Genomic DNA, 20054 nt, shown 5'->3' on the forward strand with positions numbered 1-20054 from the left:
TGGAATTATATGGTATTTGTCTTTTTTTGTCTGACTTATTTCACTTAGCATAATACTCCTAGATCCATCCACATTGTTGCAAGTGGCAAGATTTTCTTTTTTATGACTAATATTCCAGTGTGTGTGTGTGTGTGTGTGTGTGTTCCTTATCCATTCATCTATTGATGGACCCTTAGGCTGTTTCTATATCTTGGCTATCGTAAATAATGCTGCAATGAACAGAGGGGTGCATGTTTTTTCAAATTAGTGCTCTGGATTTCTTAGGATAAAAACCCAGACGTGGAATTACACTAGACTCTTAATATTCATTTTGGCTCATTCCAACTCTGACCCTATAAAAATGAGCAAGCCTCATTCTATTGACCAGGAAATCAAGGCACAGGAAGGTTAAATAACTTGTCTATGATTTCTCTAATAATTAAATGCAGACATACAAATTCAATCTTTTATATTTGACACTCCTTCCTGCCTGTTCACATGAAACCAGAATGTGATGTTTAACATTAACTAGTGCTTCATATTTTAAACTGGATTTAAAAAATCCATTACTAGTATAACTTAGTATACATTTCTAGAAAACAATTTTGCAACACGCATAAAATGACAAAGATACAAGGATCCTCAATATTGATAATTCTGTAAATGATCTATGAAAACTTTCCAAAAGATGAAAATACCATCTAGAAAGGTTTTCATTGTGGCGTTATTTACAAATGTACAACCTTAGAGACAAACTAACCTCCAACGGCAGACCAGATAAATAATATTATACATCCATTAGATTATCTAAATCATTACATATATAATTATGAGGACTATGTTGCAACATGGAAAAATATTTATACCTTTAGGTAAAGAAAACAATGCAAATCTGTATCTAGATTATTGTTATAGTAATGTTAATATGTAGATGCACAGAGAATTTACGGAAAGAACACAAACAAATGAAAACTGATGTGTTTGGGTAGGGAAATTGCAGGTGACTTTCTCTTTCCTTTTTTATTATTTTTATAATTTCCTTAAGTTATGTAGCACTAAAAGGGAAAAGTACAAATTGGAAGGAAAAAAGTTATTGCATTTTTGATTGTTGCACAATGCGGGTTTAGTTTTTCAATGTAGAAGCTACTAGCATATAACCTCAATGTTAGTGGCACGATCTTTATTTTTAAAAAATTAAAAAAAAAATCTAATTTTTATGGTGACACTGGTTAACAAAATCCAGTAAGTTCAGCTGTACATTTTAACAGTAAGGCATATACGTATTTGTGCATTCACCACCCATAGTTAGATCTCTTTCTGTCACCACATATTTGATCTCTTTTACCCTGTCTACCTGCCCCGTCCCCACTATCTTATTTTTTTAACTGAGGTACAATTTACATATAATGAAATTCACTCATTTTAAGTAAACAAATAATTTTTAGTAAGTTTATTGCGTTGTGGAACTGCCACTATAGTCCAGTTTAGCTCCAATAAGATCCCTCAATGTGCATAGTGCAGTCACTTCCAATTTCCAGCCCTAGCCTCAGGCAGCCACTAAGAGACTCTGTTTCCATAGTTTGCCTTTTCTCGCAGGTCACATAAACTGAATCCTACCATAAGGGCCCCTTGCATCTGATTTCTTTCACTTAGCATGTTTTAGAGGTTCATTCATTTTAGTGTATATGTATCAGTGGTTTGTTCTGTCACTGAATAACATTCCACCGCATGGGTATGCCACATCTTGTTTTATCCACTCACCGACTGATGGACAGTTGGATTATTTCTGCTTTTTGGCTATTATGAAAGATGTTGCTATGAACATTTGCATAAGTCTTTGTGGGACATATTTTCCTTGGGTCGAATCCTAAAAATAGGATTGCTAGGTGGTGTGATAAATACATATTTAGCTTTTTAAAAAACTGCTGAACTGTTTCTTAATGTGGTTGTACCATTTTCTATTCCCGAATCGCTTGATACTTTTATGATTCTTCTTCTTTCTTATAATTATTGATTACTGGTTTAAAGCAGTAACAACCATTATAATTTAGGGAAAGCGAAAAGTTAAAAATGAAAAGATTAATTCAGACATGAAGTTTCTTTAGTTACCTGGACTGGATTTAGGAGGATTCTAAATTCTCCCAACAGTCCTTCGCCCATGTTAGTTCCACTACGAGAGTTGGCCAGGATTATTAATGGAGTCCACTGCTTTCCAAGCTCAGAGGCTAGCTAAAAAAATTAAGGCAAGCAAAAGGGTTAAATATCTCAAAAATGGTGAGCAGTAAAGTTTTCATTTCTTGATAACAGTGCTGTAATTTGCTGAGAAAAACGCCACTATCACAGTACAATCAATACAATATGAAAATCAAAGAATTCTAAGAATGAAAAGGGACTTAGAGATGAACTAATTTAACTTCCACTTAATGTATAATTCTCTTCTATATTATTCTAGCTAAGTCTTTTAGCATATGCTTGGATACCGGTATGAGAAGGAATTCACTAACAAGGCAGCCTATTCCACTGCTAAATCAAATTATTAGAAAGTTTTCACTTAAGTTAAAAACCTGTCTTTCAATAACTTTTATTGTTTGTTCTAAGTTTGCTTCCTGAAACAACCAGAAATGTCATTTGTTCTATATAACTTTTCTCCTATGCAATATATTTTAAGTTCTTTCAATTGTTCATAGAATGGACACTGAGTTTCTCTGATCTTTCACCTTGACTGTCCTTTTCTGGAGGTATTCTAATGTATTTTTGTTTGGAAGTTTTTTTTTCTTTTTCTTTTTTTAAATTTTAAACGGGGGTACTGAGAAATAGATGCAAGAATCCAGATTTGTACAAAGCCCAAAGTCAAATGAAGTTGTTTTTCTAACCAAACAATTTCTTTCCTCTTCCCTTCACTTGTGTCTCATTTTTCTTAGTGATCGTCATCCCTTGTGATCTCAGATTGAATTTGGACACATAAGGGGTTGTACATTTAAAAAATATGTATCACAACAACATTAAACATAATGTTTTAAAATGCCTCTTCCTTTTGCAAGAATATCAACAAAGATGACATTTAAAATATAAAATCCTAACTTGGAAAAAGCACAATTTAATTTTAAAATAAAACAGTCCAACTCTTTGGCATATTCAAGTAGGAAATAAATGCAAGTTTTTATAGTGATTCCTTAAGAGTTACATAAAGACTGAGAGATACATTTACATCAATTTTCATATACAAACATGCTGCAAAGTTATTAACAGCTTTAATGTTTAACATTATGTGGGAGCATCGGATGTGCAATGTAAAGGTATCTCCAGGCACCCTATGTAAAGTTCCAAATGAAAAGATTCTTCTAGAACACATGTAAGGAAAATCTGTCTTTCCTTCTCATTGACAACAATCATGAACACCAAACCTGGCTGTTCCTCAGAATCATCCAAAGACCTTAAAAAACATGGGTTTCGAGACCTACCCTAGACCTACGAAATCGAATGTGGTAATGGCGGTGGATTCAGGAATCTGTATTTTTAAAAAAGGTCCCCAAGTGATTCAGATGCAGGCAGTGATTTAGAAACCACTAAGATAACATTTCCAATTTCCCTTCAGACATGGAAGAGCTCAAGATTTGCGGCACATCTCTAGGAACTGGGTAGGGTTTTATGATTTACCATAACGATTCCACTCGACACACACACATCCATGCAGTGGCAACTCTCACACACAAACTCAAACAACTTTCTGGAAATGAATTACATAGGAAGAATAAACTCTGATTACCACTGCATAATCTGTTTTTTTGTCTTTACGCATCTGATTAATAGAAGTTAAATAACTTGGCGGAATGATGAGGCTTTTGAATTCTCCAAAATCACACTTTTCATTCTTTAAGCTATTTTTCATGCACTCATCATGTACTGTTTTCTGACACCAAACGCACCTGAAGGAAGAAAGGAACAAAGACAATCGTTTAAAACCATAATCTTATTGATGTGCAGACCAATCATTTTTGTCTGCTAATTAAAACAGCAATTTCATCATGACTGAGCATAAAATCTGGCAAATAAAAGATTTATAGTTGCATCTGCATAGTGAAAATAGAGCAATAACCTGAAACGTACTTGGCAGTTTAATATAGCAGTGTTTCTTAAAGTGTGGTCTAGGGCCCCAAAGTTTAATATAGCAGTGTTTCTTAAAGTGTGGTCTAGGGCATCTGTGAGGCTAAAATCATTTTAATAATACTACTAAGATGTTATTTCACCCTCATTCTCTCAAAATTGTACAGCGGAGTTTTCCGGGAGCTGTATGACAGGTGCTACATGAATACACTGAACGGAGAAGCAGAGAGGAGAATCTAGCTGACTTCTAAGCCAAAGAAATGTATCCAAAATGTAAAGCGATGTCACTCTTCTCACTAAATTTTCATTTATTTCATTTTGATAAAAATACACTATGTCACCATTATCAATCTTTTACAAATGAACATTTAAACAAGTTGTTTTAATTTATAACATGGTAAATACCAATAGATATAATCCACATAAACAAAAGCTGATCCAGAACAATGATTCTGTGTATCATTCATTTGTGCTTTGGTGGAATTAGGTCCGTGAGGCCTAAAGTGCTTACTGCTTAAATGCCCCTCTGGCCTGGGTCCTTGAAGCACAAATATCTTCACTTATATAACCATCTGTGAACACTAGTAAATATAGTAAGCCAATTTCCTGTTGGCCATTAATACAAAACTAATCTATATGTCTGCATTTGACATATAGACAGAAAACATGTACATTCAGATCTGCCTCTATGTTTGGACCCATGAGTGAAGCCAGCAGGGAATAAACAATGCTGGTAAAGGTCCTAGGTTTCTATAATTAATCTGCTAAGTATTTAATCCTCTCACAGACTGTGTAGACAAAAGCAGGCTGTCCAAAAATAATGTTCATAATTAAATGAATGATTAAAAAAAAGGGGATAAGAACTCTTTCACCCCAAGATCAACTCTCTTGGCCTTCTATTTTAAGGTTGTTTCTTCTAGTTGGATGTTCAGATTCATCAAGTAATTACTGCTATTTATTCATGAGTCCTATTTACTGCTGAAAGAAGAGTTACCTGCATAATCCATTGAAGGAAAAACTGCAAAATAACTTGCACAATAACCTTTGTTGGTATTTGCTTTCAAACTATAATAGATTGCTTATGCAGCTGAAGTATGGTACCTCTGCCCACTGCTCTACTATTAACTTTAAAATAGTATGAAAAAAAAATGTTATTATTGAAAATATTCTAAAAGGATGCCCACTGAATTATTTCATGCAGTTTCCTTTGAGAAGAAAAATGGGACTGAGGGATGTGAATATTTGCTTTTTACTCTATATTCTTTTGTAAATTGCTTACGTTTCTAAAAATCAGAATATATTCATGAACTACCTGTATAAATTTTTAAATTGTATTTTAAATTAGATAGTATCAGCTTATGCTTGAGAATTTAGAAAATACAGAAAGACATAAAATAACACTCATCCAGAGATAGTTGCTTTTAACTTTTGATATACTTATTCAGTTTTACAGTGCATAAATGTTTGTTTTTCAGGTTAGGGATATGGCATATATATATCTGGATGGTACTTTTCTTTCCATGCTGTATCATGAATCTTGCCATATACCATTAAATATTTTTAAAAAACGTGGTTTGTAAAGAATATGTATTGTTACATCATATGTATATATCATAATTTATTTACTCATTTGCTTTCTATCTTTCAATATAAACTCGTATTTTGCTGAATCATTTGAAAGTAAATTGCAGGCATTATGACATCTCACCTTTCAATACTTCAGCTAGTGTTTCCCCAAAACAGAGATAGTCTCCTTGCTTTTTAAAAATGTTTTGCATTAAAATTTTTTTTTGCAGTGAACACAGGTATATTTAAACCATCTTGTTTTTGGTGCATTTCAAGGAAACTGCAGACATTAGAATATTTCCAAATACCTTGGCAAGCAAGCATATCATTACCTAGATTTGTTATTTGTTTATAAGGTTTTTTTCTTTTGATATAAAATTTACATACAATGAAATGTAGGAATATGTTCATTTGCCGAGTTTTGACAAATGAACATATTTCACTCAAACCCTTATCAAGACATAGAACATTACCTTAAGTGCCACTCTTGTATAAAAAAAAAAGTTTCACAAAGGGGAAAAAGACACTGCTGGCAACACTGCTTATTATTTTCTCTAAAGTTACCTGTTCATAATAGCTCTCTTCTTTAGTATGCTGGAGGAAGCAGCAGAATTACATGAGAAGTTAAGATGGTTGTTTATGAAATTCACACTAGAACAGGGTTCAGCAAACTACACATACATCTGCTGCCCGATTTTCTGAACAGTTTTATTGGAATACAGCTATGCCCATTCATTTATTTATTGTCTACAGCTGGTTTTTGTACTGTGACAAATGGTACAGTTAAGTAATTATGACAGACATATGGTCTGCAAAGCCTAAAATACTTAGTTTTAACTTTTTACAGAAAAAGTTTGCCTACTTCTGCTCTAGAAGTTGATTTGCTATCTTTCATTGTTTCACATAACTAATGAAATGAATAAACATATACCAATTGAACACAGAAATCTAAAATTTAAGATCAAAGCCGAGACCAAAGCTGCCAATGTAATTAATTACTAAGAGCCAGAGCTTTGTTTCATTAACCACAGTGCATATGTGTGAGGGTGGGAGGGGTAGAGGATGGAGTGGGATGTAATGAACACAGGCCTTATAAATAAAAAGGCATCTTATAGTTTCTTAATGAGACAGACCATTATAAGGAACAAAGGCTTATTTAATAAATATAATGAATACTTAAAAACATCACCTAATTTTCTATTTTTGTTAGCAGAGGGGGGAGGAAAAAAAAAAGGAAATATAAGGAAAGAGTGGTAAAGCAGTAGGTATGGGAATGCTTTGTAGTGCTTGGGAGAAGAGGAAGGAAAATACAAAAAAGAAAAAAATCTACAGGAAAAGTAGAATCCATCACAGTGCCTGGCACAATACTGATGCCTGACATGTGAAAACTACATAATGACTGAGTATAAATTCAAGAAACTTTGTCACTTTATCTGCAGAGTTTAACTGGGCCATAGGCCTTCAAATTGGGTATCACCTGCCATTACCGCCTTTTGAAATGCTAACTTGTTGAACAGCTTCACAGTTCATTTAAAAATCTCTGGACTTTCTAAGAATAGGAGACCCCTCTCCCCACAACCCTACAGTACTTGATAAAATCCAGAGACAGTCCGATATGTTTAAAAGTTCTAAATAGATATTTATCTTGTTTCTCTTTCTAAAACATTTCATTCCTACGGAAGATCATAGCTGACTAATTCTGAATAAAACTGTTGGGCAAAATAAATCAGAACATTGCAGAATATGTACCACTTCAGGACACTGTGTTCTTCCCTTCTGGGAATAATAAACACTTCCTAAATTATATAATTTCTACCATGGGTGAGGGGTTCTAGCATCTTGGAACAGACTGCTCAGGAACCAGTAAAAAAAAAACAAGCTAATAAAGAAAAGGAGATCTATCATCACAATCATTCACTGTGCTCAAAGGAGGAGGAAACGAAATTAAGGACAGAGGCTCATGTTTAAAAAGATACATAAATATAGCAGTGGTTCTCCAACTTTAGTATTACTTGCAGGGCCCGTTAAAGCTAAGGTTGCTGGTCTCCAGCTCAAGTCTGATTCAGTGGGTCTAGGGTGAAGGTAGGGTTGCCAGGAAACACAGGAGATGAGCGGATAAATACGATTTTCAGATAACAGATAATCTTTTGGTATAAGTATGTCTCAAATATAGCAAAAATTTATTTTTATTTTATTTGGTTTGCTAAATCTGGCAACCCTAGAATTTGCATTTCTAACAAGTTTCCAAGTGATGCTGATGTTGCTGGTTTGGGGAACTTATTTTGAGAACCTCCTAGAAACAGGATATTATGTCATCATCATGAAGGGAAAATTTGGGGGCGGGGATGACTAGATCAGGCAAAGGGTTCCTGAAGGAAAGGGCAGGAAGGAGATGAGTCTTTAAGGATGCTCAGAAGCTAGTAAGGAGGATACTTAAGATAGAGGAAAGCCTTGAGAAAAAGGACAGTAAGAAAAAGCCTGATATTTTAAGGAAACCACAGTGAGCCTGACATTGCTGGTAAACAAAGTTTAATGCAGGTGGTGGTAGGAAAGACTAGAAGCACAGGCAGGGTACAGAGGGCATGTAGGACCTTGTGTACTGTGCTAAGTAAGCTCTTGGAGTTTACACTGAAAGACCATCAGTCTATGTGATAGGAGCAACTGAAGGATTTTAAGGGGAGCAGGGGCCCCATCAGACATGAATTTCTGGGAAAATCATTTGGGTGGAGGATCAGAGCACTATGATTATTTGTTAAGGAGTATGTGAAATGCAGCTATGATATTTATGGAAGCCATTTTTATCTAATTCTGCAGATAGATAAAGATACAAAGAAAGAAAATAAAGCAATACTCAAATTCATGTCTTCTTTCTAACTAATCCCAAACTCTTGAAGACTAATCTTACCTACAGAGAGAATTCTGAAATTTAAAGACATTGGTAAGCTTGCTCTCACTTATGCCAAAAGAACAACATTTAAATTTGAAAGAGATCAAATAAAATGATCGCAGAACTCTGTAGTTTTTTAAAATATATTTTTGGAAAAGTTTTCTTAAATCTAAATTTGATGTGTAAAACTATTTAAAATGATTTAAAGGTAGATGTTGACCTAACAGTGATCGTGCTAATTAAAAAAAATTTTTTTAGATAAAAAAATAACTTGCTAGTTAGTGCCAGTTTTTCACTTCTTAAACATGTTTAGGAGCCTTTCTACTTGTCAGAAATAAAACCCATCAGAATGAAGATGTCCAGATTTATGGCTGAGACAAGGCTAGATATTAATGGTATTCCAAGCCCTGTCCAGGGGGTTAGAATTCCTTGATGCCTGTTCTATTTTACTACTGAGTAAAATTCTCTCAACTATAAAACGAGTTAGAATAATCTGCAAAGCAGGATCCCCTTTTATGACCAATCTCTAGCACCAGCAAAGGACTTCACCTATTACAGACAAGATTTAAGAACAAATGTTTTGTCCAGTGTGTATTTAAAAGCCATTAAAATAGTCTTGACTTAATCCAAGTCACTTGTCTAAGATGCTACATGTCCTAAAAGACTGCTGACACAAGGAGTATCCCTTTAAGTGTTACATGTCATTATTAAAGGTGCTGCTTTGTAATGACACTTGTTTTCCTTGTACATCTGTAATACAACACTTGAGGATGAATCAGTTTTGCGACTCTAGGGAAAAGTTAATTTGTCCATAGTTCATCTTTCCTTGCATAAAATGGAGATAATCAATAGTAACAAAAGCTAAACTATAACATACAGTGGCCATGAAATATGCAGCACTTAGAGACTTATGGATGAAAGTTAAGAGCCTACAAAAATGGCAGAAAAAAGGGCAGGTTGGCCGAGGAGTGAGGCCAGATGGCACCACCTCGGCATATAACTACTGCAAAGCTGCCCTGCTTGTACACTTAACCAAGGCTGTTTATTAGCTTGTTTCCTACAAGTGGGCGGTTAAGGCCATTTGCAGAGATCAAAACTGGCATCTACGCCCACGCCATGAAGTCCCTACTCTTACCACGCATCGTGAGACAATAAGCACCATACCTGTAATCGCAGAGCTTGGGCTGACTGCCGCACTGCTGCTTGCAAACCACACAGTAGCTGCACAGGGGGACATTGCCCCGGATCCAGTGGTGGGGCATGGCGTCCAGGGCCCTGCCGTCATTCTTGAGCATTATCTCCTTGCACTGGAAGCGCTTGTCGGCCTTCTTGAGGCAGCCCTCGTCTACGCGCAGCCCGCAGCAGTCGCAGAAGGCGCCTTGCAGGATGTGCTGCGCGCACACGCAGCAGTAGGTGGGATGGCTGAACAGGTCCGTGTCGCGCCACCCGTGCTTGCTCTTGCGGAAGATGTCCTTGCGGTGCAGCTGCCGGCGCGACCGCTGAAGGCTGCACCAGAAGGTGATGAACACGGGCAGCAGCACCGAGCACAGTGTCCACAGGACCAGGTGCCCGTCCGCAAAGAAGCCCTCGTGGGGCTCCGGCCGCTCCCCGCCTTCCATCTTCTCCAAGGACGATTCCGAGCTAGGAGAGACACAGGCGGGGTCCCCCGCGGGCTTGCCGTGCCCGTCCTGCCCTCCTTCCTGCTCTCGGGATGCGGAGAGCGCCGTCTGCTCGGGCGGGCCCGCCCTCTTTGGGAGAAGCACGCGCACGGCCCTTCTCCGCGGCCCGACTCTTGCGCCTCCCGTTCTCCAGGCCCCGCGGACCTGTCGCGCCGAAGGGGCGACGCGCAGCGCGGTCACGCTCGGTCCCCGCCCTCTTCCAACGGCCCCGGCCGCCGCCTCGTCGCCTCGCCGGGCACGGGGTCGGCCGCAGTGAACATTTACTGCCCGGGAAGCCCGGCGCGATGGCGCGCGTGGGGCGCGCGGCGCCCGCAACCGTTAGCTCCGGCCCCGCACCGCCCTCCGCGCCTCCCACAGGCGCGTCCCGCCGCTCGGGCCCGGCGCGGCGCCCGGCAAACCCTCCCGCCCCTCCGCGGGGCGTCAGCGACCTCGGCCTCCGCCCCGCCCACCCCGGGGCCCTACCTCGCGGGAGGCAGAGGCGCTGTTCGCGGTACCAGGCCTCGGGCCGCCCTCCCGCCCCGGCGCCTTTGCGTGCGGGAGCTCGATTCCGGGTCTGCCCGGGGCGCCGAGGCCAGTGAAGAGGCGGAGGAAGCCGAACGCACTCGGAGTGGGGAGGGAGCGAGGGGGCCACGGGCGAGGAGGGGGCGACTGGAGGCGGGGAGGGGGCGACTGGAGGCGGGGACGGGGCCTGCGGCGCTACCCCAGGGCGGGGCCGAGGTGTGAGGCGGGATGCGAAGGCCTACAGGCCTGAGGGGGCGGGCCTTGGGGAGAGGGCGGGGATGGATGGAAGGGGCGGGACCTTGTGGGTGTGGCTTAGGGATAACGGTGGGCGGATTAACAAGAAGGTGGGGGCGTTGGAGAGGATGGATGGTTGATCTCTGTAAGTTTGCAACCAGAGGAAGTTCTAGGATGCATGATTTACAGTATGAGCTAAGATCGTCAATGGCCTTCAGCCTCCCCTCCTTACTGTGTGATGGAGGCGGGAGCTGGCACAGCTTTGAATGATGGAAGGGAGAAAACTGGCAGTTTTGAGAGTGTTCTATACCAATAGAATGGGACAATATGAGGCAAAAATTGATATATGTCACCTGCTTTCATGCTAGTTATTTATTAAACTCATACCAGCTGAGGGCTTACTGTGTGCCAAACACTCACAGAGTGTTGGGCCTGTTGAGACATGCCTAACAAGAAGCATTTATTAGCCTTGTTTATAGTGCAGCCAGCTTCCATGTCTGCACTTTCTAGGTACCATGCTGAGTTTATCATTGCCACTTACAGATGAAGAAAACCAAGGCACAGAGCAGTCGAGAAACATGCTTGATGTTACAAAGCCAGTGTTGGGACTGAGATCACTTTGTTTTAACTTGGTCATCCAAGTTAAGTTAAATTTAAATTAAGCCATCAAAGAGAGACTTTCTCTTGTTTTGTTATTTCTCTAAGAAACTTGCTATGTTAAAATGCAGATTCTGATTTCCATTCTTGGGGAAGAGGCCTGAGAGTCTGCATTTCTAGTAAGTGGTCAAGTGATGTTGATACAGCTAGTTACCCAGCCACACTTTGAGTAGCGATTCTAAAGTAAACAATCTGGATTTTGAAGACTGAGGGGCATGGTGAAATGGAAAGCATTCGATGGCATGGTGAGGCAGAGGATCAGATCCGGGTCCTCACACACCTCTGTCCTCCTGTGTTTGTCAGTTCACCTCTCTGGGCCTCAGGTTCCTCATCTGGAAGCTTATTCGTGAGCCACCAAGGCCCCATCAAGTTACCTGAACTTTTCAGTTATCTGAAAAGCAGTATCAAATCACCCTAAAAGGCCCCAGTTTTAAAGGTACAAGTTGATGAGTTTTGGAAAACCAGACTTAGAGTCTTCCAAAATACATAATTTCTGTGGGTTTTGATTCTAATAGTTGAGAACATAAAATGACAACTCTTTCCGATCAGTGACCAAGAATGCTGACAGCCACCGGGAAGATCGGCCTCTGCTGGCTGGACTTGAACAGAAACCTCTGTGTAGTTGGTAGATGGAACTGGAAAGGGAGCACATGATTTAGTGATGCCCGTTCTCCATTTGGATTCATGTATTTTTCCGAAGCGCCGTTTTAGTTATCAAAACCATGAGACCAACTATTGAGAAAAAACAGACTCAGAATTAGTCTTCTGAATTGCTGTATCACAAAGTGTTAAGATTTTAAAAAATAATGGAGCACATTTAATCACATTGCCAGTCAGAATATCATAATATTTGGGTGAGAGCAAAAAGTTTGTGTTTTTAATAAATAAGTTATTAAAACAAAAAGAACGTTGGGAACCTCTCCTATGCCCACCTGATGGCTACCCGTCTCGTCCTGTGAGGAAACTACTGTCCTAGTTTTTGTGTTCTTCATTCCCTTGCTTTTCTTTATAGTTTCACCACCCTGAAAGTATCCCTAAACAATATAGTCTTGTTTAGAAAAAGAAGCCCAAACCTGGCCCTGTCAAGAAATAGCAGTAAAGCCACTGATATAGGAAGGCTCCCTGGAGGAGGTGAGCTGAGTGGCATCTGGGACAGAGTCTGGATCCAGCTTCCTGGGGAAATCATTGCACTCAGTCTTGGGGAGACTGCTAATCACAGCGGGACAAGTGGGCAGGGCTGTAGTTTGAACATCAGGCAAAAATATGGCTGGGGCAGAAGCTGCTTTCTATTTTCCCTCCTCGGCTCATTAAGACCTCCCTCAGGTTCTTAGAAAAAGGTTGACAGGGAGAAATGAGTATCTTCTGCTGACCCAGGGGAGTGGGACCTTATGAGCTCCTGGTTGTAGAGATAAACAGAATACAAGTCATCTGTCCCAAGCTCACCCAGGCAGTCTGCCCTCAGTGTGTCTGCACCGCGTGGTGCCGATGGCATCTTGTGCCAGTCCAAGCCACCTGCCCTGCCTGTCGGAGCACAGTGGTCATTCTGGGGTTTCCATTCACTGCCCTTCTGTTTGCATTTTCTGTTTTCTGGGTCCTGTGGCTTCCCCTTTCTTGGTGAATTCTCTTGGTTCTGTGGAGCACATCTGTCAGAAACTTTCAGAGCTTGGGTACACGGGAGGTGTAATTTTGAGTCCCTGCATGTTTATAAATGTCTGTATTCTGCCCCGCACACCTGATTGCTTATCTAGGTATAGAATTCTAGGTAGGGAAGAGGTATCCTTCAGGGCGCTGAACATGCCACTCCTTTCCTGCTCACTTTTAACGTTGCTGCAGAGATGTCTGAGGTTATTCTTATTCCTGATCCCTTGGATGGGACTGGTTTTTGCTTTCTGGAAGCTTGTAGAATCCTCTCTCTTTTCCAGTGTTCTGAAAGTTCACACAAAGACATGCCTGGATGTGAGTCTATTTTCATCTATTTTGCCAGGTTTGCCGGGCCCTTCAGCCTACCACCTCATGTCCTTCGGTTCTACAGTTACTTTGTTGACTTCCTCCTCTCTATTTTCTGTGTTCTCTTTTTTGAAACTTCTGTTATTTAGATGTTGGACCTCCTAGACTGTCCTTTCTTTCTCTCTTTTCTTAAAAGATGATTTTTGGGGAGCAATTTCAGGTTCACAGCAAAATGGAGTAGAAAGAAGAAAGTTCCCTTATTCCCCTGGTCCTCACACGTGCACAGCCTCCCCATTGTCATCTTGGGGCACCAGAGGTACATTTGTTACAACTGATGAAACTACACTGACACACTGTTATTCAAAGTCCATAGTTTACCTTAGGGTTCGTGCTTGGTGTTGTGCATTCTATGGATCTGGACAAATGTATAATGATTTGTATCCACCATTGTAGTATCATACCGAGTAATTTCATTGCCCTAAAAATCCTCCATGCTCTGCCTATTCATCCCTCCCTCCCTTTTAACCCCTGCTGACCACTGATCTTTTTACTATCTCCCTAGGTTTAGGTTTGTCTTTTCCAGAGTGTCATATAGTTGGAATCATACAGTATGTACACTTCTCAGATTGGCTTCTTTCACTTGCCATTATGCATTTACATTTCCTCCACGTCTTTTCATGGCTTGATAAGTGCTAAATTAAGTGCTAAATAAAATTCCATTGTCTAGATTGTCTGTTTATCCATCACCTACTGAAGGACATCTTGGTTGCTTCCAGGTTTTGGCAATCATGAATAAAACAACTGTAGACATTTGTATGCAGGTTTTTGTGTGGGCATAGTTTTCATTTAAAAACAGAGGACATTTGGCCAAATGTCCTCTCTTTTTAAAATATTTTCCTTTTTTTTTAAAAAAAAACTCTCTTGCTTTAATTTTTGCTCTATTTTTCTAAAAAATTTCCATAGCTCTAGACCTGAATCTTTTTAGAGCTTTTAATTTATGTTCTTTTCAATTTCTAAGAACTTTAAAAAAGTGATTTGTTTTCTGAATATTCCTTTTTACGGTATCCTGTTCGCATTTCGTGGGAGCAAAACTTTCTCTTATCTCTCAGGGGATGTTGTCGTTGTTTTCCATCTTAACTTGCATCATCTTTGCTGAGGCTTTCTTACATGTCTTGTGAACCTCCAGGTGATACTCATGTACCTCTAGGTTTGAGAATCACTGCTACAGTGTCTCTTAATCTCTCCGAAGCTTATGATCCCAACTGAGATCCCACAGAGGAAAAGAACACACATTTCAGTGTTTTTTCCCCTGGACAACCAGAGCTTTTCTCTCCCACTTAAAGGCTTAGCACTTTTCCTGAATGAAATGTAATATGACAGTAGCCTTGGGGGTGTTTTCACAACATATTCAGGTGATGCCCCATTCCCCAGTCTGTTTGTTTGTACTGCCTTGCATTGCTACACCTTTGCCAGTGCTCCTGTCATTCCCGTTTAGGTTGGAGAAAAGCCTGGCTCTGGCCATCAAGAACCTGACGCTGACCTTGGCTTTCCTTACCTACTGGGCAAATGTAACTTGCAGCCAATGTTCCGGCCCAGAGCAGAAATTATAGTCCCCTTGGGGAAGCATGCAGCAGGCCGGAAAGGCCCTCGTCCAAGGCCAAACCATCTTGCCATTGTATTGCTGCTCCAAACAGGAAGGTGTGTGTTTGTATAGAAGTACTGAGGATATGAAAATGGAACCCAGGATATGGAGTATGAACACAGAGAGGGGGAAAAGCAACTCATATTTAGAAGGGGCCATATTTTCTAATAAAAGTGTATTTTTATTTCAACAAAATGTAAAATTATATATCTTAATATATATTTGACTAATCTATTATTTGGTCATTCAAAAGATATTTATAGACTTTCTATCATGTGTCTGGGAATGAGGCCGGTATGGACATGCATGTAAGGGTGATTTCACAGAGAAAAGAACTAATAGTAGAAGCAGCAACGGTTTCCAAGTATTAGCACCTTACTATATCTGTCAAGTACTTCACACTTGCTTTCTCTTTTAAGTCTCATACGCCTTAAGAGGTAACTTTTATTGTAATAATAATTATTATTTTTAATAAATGAAAAAACAGTGATTTGGATAGTTAAGAAGTTTGTCCAATGTCACACAGCTTTAGTGTCATTCAGGTAAGAAGTTTCAGAGCCAGAATTCGAACCCAGGTCTATGGATAACTCTGTTGCCCACAATCTTGACCTTTATACCACGTGGCCTACATGGTAGATATTTATTCACTCTTGAAGGAAGCTTCTACCAGGACCCAATGATTTATTCAGACCCAATAGCACCCAGATCTGGACACACTCACCATCCCATTAGAACCCCATGTCAGTTAGCTGTTGTCAGAGTAATGCTGTGTAACAAACCACTCCTAAACTCAGTGGCTTCAAATAACGATGATGTAATCTCAAAGATTTGCAGGTTGATGGTGGCTCTGCTTCCGGTTGTGGTAGCTGGGGCTGGGCTGGGTTAGGCGGGGTTGGGTTGGCTGGGTCTACTGTGAGCTGCATGTCTGTGTAGTCCTTGTTCCTTGCTTAGGTGCTTTCCAAGTGAGTTAATTCTGAGACTCATCTTGATGGGGCAGCAGCTATCTGGAGGGAGCTTTTTTTGTTAGCAACGGCAGAAATGCAAGAAGACACACCTAACTGCACAAATGCGCTTCATACCCCTGTTTGTGTCATGTCCGCTGCCATTCCATTGTCGAAAGCAAGTCACTCGATTGAGCCCAAGGCCAAGGGGCAGGACTGCAAGGTCATATAGCAAAGAGCATGGATACGCAGTGATGGCGGCGAAGAATAGATGCTAATAATTCAGTCTATCGCACCTGCCCAGACCTAACAGCTGCCCGCACAGTGTGCTTGTAAATTAATGTATGTTTGTGTGCATGTAGAGTTTATGGAGTTACTACCATAAAAATGATAAGATAATTATGTGTACATTGTAAAAATATAGAGTTTATAGTCTGGTGGGAGAAATCGATAATAAAAAAGATGAAAATGACTATACAAAGGGAGTTTAGAATTTATTTAATTGACTCTAGGCCTAAAGAATGTGGACACGTTATAAGTCTCTTGGGACAGGTTCGACGTCTTTCTGTAGTAAAAAAAAGGTGTTTCCCTGTTCCTGAAGTTTCTTTAGCTCGCAGAATTTGAAGTCACTGTCTTGTCCTTTTGCAAAGAGTATCCAGTGTGACAATGTTGAGATATCAATGATGTCAGCTTTATCGCTGATCCTTGAACATCTGTGTAATTTGAGAATTCCCTCTAAAACAAGATGAGACACCTATGCAAGCGAAAATATTAGTTATGTGAGGGTGTGTTCTTCCTTTATGTATTCTTAAATCTCAAGTTGGTAATGCAAATTTTCTAGGCCTCGGTGTCCAATGAAGACCTTCAAATCAATTGAATCATAGGAAATCAGTCTTAGGCACTACAGCACCATCTCTCTCCATCTCCAGTGGATTCCCTGGAGGTCCTGGCAACTTCCAGAATAATGAACCTTGGCGGCCTTGAGTTTTTCTCCTGACCTTGGTTGTCCCTGGTTTTGCTCTTTACTCTGCCACCTTGTGGATTTTTTTGGGAATTGCATCTTCTACTGTGAGTTCCGATGACTCATCTCATTGATCTGACTGGAGCTTTTCCTGGGAACAAGGGTAAGGATTAGTAGAGAATTCTCTCCACTAGAGTGACGCTCACCACAAGGTGACCTTGCTCTTTCCTATAGTCCCCTCATTTGCGGCAGTATCCCTAGGAGACCAGCCATAGGGCTTTCGAATGGCCCTGCCAGTATCAGACCTGAAACGCCCTCTCCACCTGAGACCTTGAAATAGCTTCCCAGGGGGTGGGACATAGGTCCTTGACTTTCTCCCATAGTACCTCTCCAGTCCACCAGAGGTTCCCCACCACACGCCCCCCGCCCCTGCCCGCCCCTACACCTCTTTTTAAATTGCAAAAGTAATAGAAGCTCACCTAGGGCTTACAGTCCAGTGGAGAGGACAGATTTTAAAAAATAAAGAAATGAAGACAATATATTTACACATTATGGTGAGTAGACATTAATGGTGGTGGGAGGCGGGGAACTTTCATTAGGTAGGCTGGTAAAGGCAGTCTTGCCCAAGCGAGAGAAATTTCAAGTTAAAACCTGAAGGATGAGAAGGATCCAGCCATTAAAAGAGGGAAGAAGAGCATGTGCAAAGGTCCTGAGGTGAAAAAGGGCTTGTTAAGTTGAAAATAACGAAGAGTGCTGGATTGGAGTGAGCTGGACGGGAGTGGTCGGCGTGGAGTTGGAAAGGGCAGCAGGCACAGATAATATCAGAGTCTTGTAGTGAACAGTTAGGATTCCGAGTCCAGTGAGAAGATGAAGAAGGATTCTTAACAAGAGAACTGATGAGGTCCAATTTGCATTTTATGTTTCTCTTTTAAGAAGACCATCATTGCTGTTGCATGGAGAATGGGTTGAAGGGAACAGGGAGGGAAGCTGGGAGACCAGTTGGGAGCTTGCTGCAGGAAGCTGGGTTAGAGGGAACAATAGCTTAGACTTTGGTGGTGGCAATAGAAATGGAAGGATCTAGACCCACACCAGTCAGTACGATAGTAATAAGTCATATGCGCATTTGGAATATATAAGTGTAAAGTACGCACCAGATTTTGAGGACTTGGTTCAAAAAAAGGAATGTAAAACATCTCATTAACAATTTATCTTGATTACACGTTGAAATAATATTTTGGATATTTTATGTTAAATAAATAGAACAAATTTAACCTATTCTTTACTTTTTAAAAAAAATGTGGCTACTAGAAAAATTTAAATTACATATGTGGCTTGCATCTATGGCCCACGTTATGTTTTTATTGGACAGTGCTAATATAGACAAAAGTTAACAAAAAATACTTTTATAGCAAAAGTACACTGGGCACATTAGAAATTTCTAGCTAGTTATAAATTTTATTTTCTGGTCCATAGAAGATGTTTATTTCACATAACAAAACCATACAGTTAGTGTTTGATCCAACCACAAAGAGCAAAAGAAATGAACAAGTTGACAATGCACATAAAAAAGAACAAGACGTTTAACATGACAAATATACATTCCTAAAATAGTACTCCAAAACTCCTTAGTTATTAAAAAATATAAAAACAGAAAGATGTTAATAGCGACAGAGTGCATAATGCCGAACATCTGATTTAGAGCAAATTAGCATGCTAGGCAAACTTGCTAACAATGCATGATTTTTTTTCTTGTTTACAATCTCTTCAGACTGTCTTTATGCCAACAGAGTGGGCAGAACATTCAGGTTTAAGATCAGTTACACGACATTAGCATAAACTCAGACAACTACAGATAAGGTATTGTTTTCTTTTGAGCTGGCAAAATGACCACAGAAACATCAGATCATTTCTCCGAATTCAGAATTTTATCCCAAATAAATGCCATATATCTTCCAGACATATTTTTATTATACATTTAATAATTTCATTGTGTGATATTGAGAGTTGATTTGAATTTAAAAGGACTTCAGCTTACTGAGATTTTATTGTCTTTGTCAAAATAACTGAAGTGTGGACTAAAGCTGTTTACTGTCTGACGGTATATTGCATAAGGTCCTTTTGGGGCACAATGGGAAGAACATTAGGCTTTAAAGACGAAAGAATTTAGCTCTAGTTTGGCATCCATAATGTGTGAACTTGGATGTATTTCACCTGTCTGAATCTCACTTCTTTATTTGTAAAAAGGAGATGGATAATGGAGACTAGTGCCAGCTGTCATGTGGTTCATACCTTATCCCTCATCCTAATCACACATCTCCTTTTTACAGGAGGGGAAACCAAAGTTCAGCAAGGGTAAGCGATTTACTGAAGGTTACATCTTACATCTAGAAGTTACATCTTGCTAGGAAGAGGTAAAGCCAGGACACGAACCCTGGTCTTTTTGGCTCCAAAGTCAGCTGAAAACAAATTTTTTTCACCCTCATTATGTCCCCTGCTAATTTCCTGCATGCCTCTGAATTTATTGGGAGGGTCAAATTTGGCGAATGGGCTTTGGAAAAATGTCATAAAATATGCAAAGGTAAGACATTATTATTTCTCGTAGGCGCATACACTGAAGCTACAGATGAAAACTCATAAACTACCAGATGATGTATATATATCTGTTTCTGTGAATTGAATATCACATGTTGCTTTCTCAAATTCAAGCTCCAAAAGTCCTATTGCAGAGGGATAACTTCCTGTCTCAGGATGAACATTTAGAGGAATTTGGAGGAAAATATTTTTGTGGTCATACTAAAAACTCAGAGTCAGATGCCCTTGGCCTCATACGGTTAAGTGCTGTTCATCAAAGCATAAACAAGCCTTGGGCCAGACGTGGCTTCCTTCAAGTAGGCTGGCTCATTGGGAGGAAATTCATTCTGCACCAGGCAGAGAGAGGAACCAAGGCAGGATGAAG

At 40.0% G+C, this 20054-nt stretch overlaps 1 protein-coding gene across 1 annotated transcript in view; it reads right to left on the minus strand.

The window, feature by feature from the left end:
* Positions 1-10590, minus strand: part of DGKE (diacylglycerol kinase epsilon) — a 22314-nt gene extending 11724 nt beyond the window's left edge. Inside the window, exons 1-3 of the mRNA XM_011365097.2 lie at positions 9701-10590; positions 3746-3905; positions 2089-2208 (exon numbers count right to left, since the gene is read on the minus strand). Of these exons, the coding sequence (XP_011363399.1) occupies positions 2089-2208; positions 3746-3905; positions 9701-10155 (735 nt within the window). The 5' untranslated portion in view covers positions 10156-10590. The remainder of the gene's footprint in view (positions 1-2088; positions 2209-3745; positions 3906-9700) is intronic.
* Between the last annotated feature and the right edge of the window lie 9464 nt (positions 10591-20054).

The sequence above is a fragment of the Pteropus vampyrus genome, unplaced genomic scaffold (assembly GCF_000151845.1).
Source record: "Pteropus vampyrus isolate Shadow unplaced genomic scaffold, Pvam_2.0 Scaffold104, whole genome shotgun sequence".
NCBI lineage: Eukaryota > Metazoa > Chordata > Mammalia > Chiroptera > Pteropodidae > Pteropus > Pteropus vampyrus.